The sequence below is a fragment of the Tripterygium wilfordii genome, chromosome 3 (genome assembly GCF_013401445.1).
Source record: "Tripterygium wilfordii isolate XIE 37 chromosome 3, ASM1340144v1, whole genome shotgun sequence".
In the NCBI taxonomy this organism is placed as follows: domain Eukaryota; kingdom Viridiplantae; phylum Streptophyta; class Magnoliopsida; order Celastrales; family Celastraceae; genus Tripterygium; species Tripterygium wilfordii.
Window position 1 is genome coordinate 8,288,535 of NC_052234.1, and position 6,181 is coordinate 8,294,715.

The window sequence follows — 6,181 nt, forward strand, 5'->3', positions numbered from 1 at the left end:
TTGGAAATGACCTTGTTGGCAACTTCATAGCCAAGCAATTTAAATCAAGGTTGTCAAAACCAGACTGGACCGGGTACTTGTCCGGCCCGGTTGATGCACCAAAACCAATGATATTAAGAATTGGAATTTTTCAATTGACCGGTGAACCAGCCGGTTTTTATCCGGTTCGATTCATTTATTTAAATATTTCTAAAATTTTCTCTATTTGAACTAATAACTTCTCATTCATAAATGAAATGTTCTCTAGCATATGATGTATTTCATTATATATATTTTTTTATTTCTGGAAGGAACTGCATAAAAAAACAGGCTTCTTAGAGAACAAAAAATAAAAACAAATCTCCATAGAATATGACAGCAAGTCTGTACTTTTGTATGTTGCTCTCTAAGCATAGATTAAATTAAGTATGGAAACAGTCATTGAGAAAGTTACAATGGCTTCTTACGGTGGATTTAAATGTTTATCACTGACAATCAGTTTAACACTTGGCCACCAGAAAAATCAAGAATGACTCAAATTTCTGCCACAATAGAGTCTGCAATGTATATCTCACTTTTCTAAACCCACCGGAGAGGGCAGATAGATGCCGTTACTCGCGTGGCCTCCTCTTTCTGAATGACTGTTCTCTCCATTCAAAATCTATACAAGAAACACAATCAAGACCATGGATCAACAAGTAATGCGTATCCAACCAAAAGAAACCACTATTTTCCAGATCACTCTCTCCATACAAAACTTTATTAATTGCAAGAACAGATATAAAGCACATGAAAACTTCTAGTGTTTCATATATATACAACTCTTCTCTCAACTGGATCACTTATTAGAACAAGATTGTAGAGGGTAGAATGCTAAATCAGTTTAAGTTGAAGAGCTTATGCAATATATTTGAGTTTATTAAGACATAGGAAATACAAATTACGAAAACGTTTTTCATTGCAGGAACTGGAGTCTCTCCAGCCAATTATGTGTAATAATATGATTTATACAGATGTGTTCTCATTCATATTTTATACTAGTGATACATTATTGAAGAAGAGGTCAAGAATCGCAAAGACGAGGCAAATTCATTTAGCTCGTACCTTGAGTTCCCACACCCTTACAACCTGCAACTTCAATCCAGTCAAGCTGAAGCTCCACCTCCCCACACTCTACATTGTTCAGCCTCAGGCACATGTATTGGATGATTTTTCCATTCTCCCAAACAATACTGCTCTCATCGGCTAGGCAGTTCTGTCTGGTTGGCTGAACTCTTGAGACGACACAACCAGTTGGGAGGTTCTGCAAGCCCATCCTTAGACTTGCTAGATATGGCTTAATGTCTATCTCAGCATCGCCCATTTTGTCGTCTCCGCTAAATGTGTCCTTGTCATACACAGTCTGCAATAAAAGATGAAACCCAATTGAATTAATCTTACAATTTAACAGCTTTTCCCCTGCAACACTCAAATACAGAGTAACATTTCAAATTATCAAACATGTAGAGTGCAATAATATAACACCCAGATCGCTAAACAAAGGAGACAAATCAAAGTATCAGTTTAGATTGTGTATAACTACTAATCTGGGTTATCGACATTATCATCATCATTGAAGTCTTATGAATTCCAACAAATAACTATTTGGGGCCTAATGTTTGTATGTGAATTCTCTTTCATCATTCAATCAGCTCCAAAAACTAAAGCTATGTATGGTGCTTGTCAGTTAACTATTATCGAATATAATTCAAAAGATGGAATATAATTACTCACTAATTTGATTGGAATATTAGGATCTGAAATCGATAGAGTCAATTCATCATTCCATTCAGGATTGCAGTTGTTTTTCACGACGCTGGTCTTAAGTTTCTGCACCAATACGTAACATAGGAGAGAACGCATCAGAACATAGTCAATAAAGAGTAAAAGATGAACAAACCCGGAAAAAATTAATAGAAATTGAATCATGCCTGATGAGCCATGGTGATGACAATATAAGGATCACTGCTGACGGCATCACGAATAGCAAGATTGATGCCTCGCTTGACTTTGATTCTGAGAAGTCCCATCACATTCTCCATTGCTAAGAAAATGAAAGAGTATTCCCCTGCTTTTTGGTGATCGATTCAAGCGCGTTTTGTTTCCTTGTTCTGGAATTTGTTTCAGAAACGGAGTGATTGCAACACCAACATCGGAATCTAGCGTTGGCACTCGTGGTCCACCATTGTGTTCGCTCTGCCCTTGCTTGGCTTCTGTGGTTCATAATTAATCATAAATACTGCATTATTTATTTATTTATTTATTTATTTTTCGAGATTTTAGTTAAGGCATAACTAATTTAACGAAAATGACATATAGCACATCCGTTTGGTAGCTTATGAGAGCTCAACATGTTTATTCCATTAATTTAATCGATAGAATAGTTTTATTTTCACCATTTTATCCTAGAATTTATTGTCCAAAATTTATTGTTTTAATATAGATTCTATTTTTTTAAAGTACAGTGGAGAATTCATTGTTTTAATTCTGAATTCGTTTTTTTTGAAATTCCATTAAAAAAAACCATGGAATTAAGATTTATCCGATAAAACTCCTCCACAATGGATCTCCTCGACAATGGATCTTATTAGAAATAGTTTTATGTATTGATTCTGAATATGTAATTTTTTTTAAAATCTAACATGTATTTTGAGAGTTAAAAACGTTTTAAATTTTAGTTTAAGAGATTTGGGCTCCCATGGGCTACCATTATATGAGCTACCTAACACTACTACTAATTTAATGTTTTCTAGATATTTTTTATTTAATTAGGAAATGATAATTAGCTTTAGTTGACCCATGATCTATCCAAGACCCTAAATTATTATTATTAGTTTTAAGAAGGCGAAGGTCGAAAACACATAACAATTTAAGAGGGTGGGTCAGATTTAGAAAACTTTCAAAGATGGTTACTTCAAATATTATAAATCAATATTGTCCGTTATGGTCAAATGTCAACATTCTATTTAGGTCGTCCGTCATTGATTCTAGGCTCAGAAAACGCATTCGTTGTGTGACAAACCGAACTTTTCTTTATATGTCACTTGATTGTACTATGTCAATCCGATATGGGACAAAGTCTAACAAATATCGTGGATAATTGGATATGTAATTGTATATACCCCATTTTTCAACATAATGAGCAACTCCATTTGCTGATATAGACTGAAGTTGGAAACGTGCAAGATCACAAGATTTGATTGACAATTAAGCATATAAATGATTTGATATTATATATTATTTTACCATATATAGGTTAATTACTTTTTTATACATATCATCCCACAAAATCTAATTTGTTGCACCTACTCATCCCAATTTGACCATATAATCTGCCACTAATTAAGGACATTAAATTCTCCCCCTTCTTTTCAAAATCTTTAAATATAACATATGTCAAACCCCAAGGCCCAAAGTACAAGAACATTTAGAGAGAGAGAGAGAGAGAGATGGCAACCCTAAAAGTTCAGAGTGTGGCCTTCACCATCACAATCTTGATAGCAGTCATGAGTGAAACAAGATGGCAAGTTGCAGGGGATAAGGACTGTGTTGATGGGCTGGGTATCCTACTAGGGTGTCAAGACAGTATTGTCAAGGACAAGCCCCCAATACCACCATCATCACTGTGTTGCCAGGCCGTACAATATGTGGGCATGTACTGCCCATGCAAGCTCATGAACAATGAGGGGATGGATCACCTAAGCCCAGAGAAACTGGTGTCTGCTGGAAATGCTTGTGGAAAACCATTGCTACCTGGCACAAAATGTGGAAGTAAGTTTTTCTTTCTTTTTTTTCACTCACAATATTTTATTTTATTTTTATCAAAAATTTTAAATCTTTTAGATCTGAAATTTATTTTCAGGGGTGGATCATAACCTATTTGATTGAATATATCAAAGATTTTATACAATTTTGATTTATTTTATTTTATTTATTGAAAACAATATTATAAGGGAAGTTGATGCTAATTAATTAGGTATCTTATCTCTATTTCAGGTTACACAGTTCCTCCTGCATGAAACCATACATAGCTAGGGGGAGTACTGCCCCACAGCACAGAAGGAACTCTATCTTCTAAGCTACTGCAAAATATGACGATATTTTTAAAGAGAATAATATTTGTCTCCAAACTGTCATAGAGATGTCAATGGGCCGGATTGGATGAGATGGGCCAAAGCTTTTTTTTTTTCAAAAGGTTATGACCCTAAACTTCATTGAAGCATAAATAATCCATTACAACGTGCCTAGTGAACACAGCTTGTTCCTCAACATTCACTGAAGAGAATATAAGACCACATAAAACAGCACAATTAAACATAGTCAACCAGAGAATGGGAGGTAGCCTAGTTGGTCAGGTTATCTGTCCAGAACCTTGAGGTCTAGGGTTTTATTCTCACCAGGGAGTTTGGGATTTGAGTAGTTTTTCATCCGCCGTGGTGGTCTTCATGCCTTCAACCATCAACATAAAACTACTTGGAGCGCAGTTGTCGACATCAGAAACTGCATTTGATTTAACCTCCTTTGAGTTGTAGTTACTTACACCAGAAATCGTAATAGTGTGAGTAACCATATGTAAATGGCGGTTGAAACCACCAAATGAAATATCAATAACCTCTTTTGGAGATTTTGCAACCGTCGTCAGAGCATATTCACCGTCGCCAACTAGAGTAGTAAGATGAGACGAAGGTGTTGTCCCACATCAAAAGATATGGGGCTTAATGCTTTATTTATAAGGACAAGTTCACTTCTTAACTATCAACAAGGTCGCAAGTGAGTCATTAGTTGAATGACAATCACATTGCCTGTAAGGGATCACTCACACATTAGGTGGTGAGTTCGAATCCTATCCTCTCCCAAACCCCTGTTTCAAAAAAAAAACTATCAACAAGGCTTTTTCCTAGGCAATAGTGTGAGTAACCATATGTAAATGGCGGTTGAAACCACCAAACGAAATATCAATAACCTCTTTTGGAGATTGTGCAACCGTCGCCAACTAGAGTAGTAAGACGAGACGAAGGAGTTGTCCCACATCAAAAGATATGGGGCTTAATGCTTTATTTATAAGGACAAGCTCACTCCTTAACTATCAACAAGGCCGCAAGTGAGCCATTAGCTGAATGACAATCACATTGCATGTAAGGGATCACTCACACATTAGGTGGTAGGTTCGAATCCTATCCTCTCCCAAACCCCTGTTTCAAAAAAAAAACTATCAACAAGGCTTTTTCCTATGCTCATGTGAGTTGGGCTTAGCCCACTTTCTTAGGCCTAAGAAAAAACAAAGTCATACGGGTCCGATGTATCTATGAGAACCGGACAACTCAAAGTGGACAATATTATTGGTGTGTATGGAGGTGTGGATTTACATCATGGTATCAGAGAAAATGAATTCGGTCCAGTTGGACATGACCTCTACTCCATTTGTTAGATCTGACATAACTCAACCTACAAATGCAGGGGAGTGTTGTCCCACATCAAAAGATATGGGGCTTAATATCTTATTTATAAGAACAAGCCCACTCTTTAACCGTCAACAAGCCTTTTCTCGGACTCATGTGAGTTGGGCTTGGCTCACTTGCTTGGGCCTAAGGAGAAACAAAGTCGTGCAGGTCCGATGTATCCAAGAGAATCGGATAATCCAAAGCGGACAATATTATTGATGTGTATGAGAGTGTGGATTTACAACAGAAGAAACCACTGTATTTTTGGTAGATGTCCTCATCTGTGTTACTGTTCGATTTAGTGATGGCGGTTGCACGAAGCCTGTTAAGAGTCACACCCCACCCACATGACATATTATTGGGCGTTGGCAAAACATGATAAAATATTAAGGATTCACAAATGCTGAGGATTTAGGATCAGCGGAGCTTCATGTTGCATTTAGGATAACAAATCCTGAACATTTAGGATAAGTGGTGTTTCTTTCAAAAAAAATAAATTGATAAGTGGTGGTGCTTCACGACGCATTAAAAAAAACAAGTGTTCAATCTCTTAACTTTCACATCCAACTCCACCAGTTTTAATTAATTAATTCAAATGAAATCAGTAAACATGTAATTGGGAAATCATGTTTTAGTAATTTTAGTTAATGGATGTAATTTAACAGAACAAAACCAAAATGACAGTGATTTGGAAAATTCTAGTGCTCCGATTTTGTTTAATT

At 36.2% G+C, this 6,181-nt stretch overlaps 2 protein-coding genes across 2 annotated transcripts; one reads left to right on the forward strand and one right to left on the reverse strand.

Annotated features, from left to right (window-relative positions):
- Nucleotides 1–298: 298 nt before the first annotated feature.
- On the reverse strand, nucleotides 299–2,229 carry LOC119988247 (protein C2-DOMAIN ABA-RELATED 7-like). Its single transcript, XM_038833222.1, has 4 exons — nucleotides 1,950–2,229; nucleotides 1,753–1,848; nucleotides 1,084–1,381; nucleotides 299–640 (listed from the first exon to the last, which is right to left on the reverse strand). The coding sequence occupies exons 1-4, from the start codon at nucleotides 2,058–2,060 to the stop codon at nucleotides 591–593; spliced, it is 555 nt and encodes a 184-aa protein (XP_038689150.1). The 5' UTR covers nucleotides 2,061–2,229; the 3' UTR covers nucleotides 299–590.
- A 1,221-nt stretch (nucleotides 2,230–3,450) lies between these two features.
- LOC119995469 lies at nucleotides 3,451–4,340 on the forward strand. Its single transcript, XM_038841980.1, has 2 exons — nucleotides 3,451–3,789; nucleotides 4,015–4,340. Exons 1-2 carry the CDS (start codon nucleotides 3,468–3,470, stop codon nucleotides 4,035–4,037), a joined length of 345 nt encoding a protein of 114 aa, XP_038697908.1. The 5' UTR covers nucleotides 3,451–3,467; the 3' UTR covers nucleotides 4,038–4,340.
- The last annotated feature ends 1,841 nt before the right edge of the window (nucleotides 4,341–6,181 follow it).

Coding starts and splice junctions, on each gene's coding strand:
- LOC119988247 (XM_038833222.1), bottom strand. CDS start 2,060: ATGGAGAATGTGATGGGACTTCTCAGAATCAAAGTCAAGCGAGGCATC. Junction 1,849..1,949: donor TCATCACCATGGCTCATCAG/GCATGATTCAAT, acceptor GTATTGGTGCAG/AAACTTAAGACCAGCGTCGT. Junction 641..1,083: donor TAAGGGTGTGGGAACTCAAG/GTACGAGCTAAA, acceptor TTTCTTGTATAG/ATTTTGAATGGAGAGAACAG.
- LOC119995469 (XM_038841980.1), top strand. CDS start 3,468: ATGGCAACCCTAAAAGTTCAGAGTGTGGCCTTCACCATCACAATCTTG. Junction 3,790..4,014: donor ACCTGGCACAAAATGTGGAA/GTAAGTTTTTCT, acceptor TCTCTATTTCAG/GTTACACAGTTCCTCCTGCA.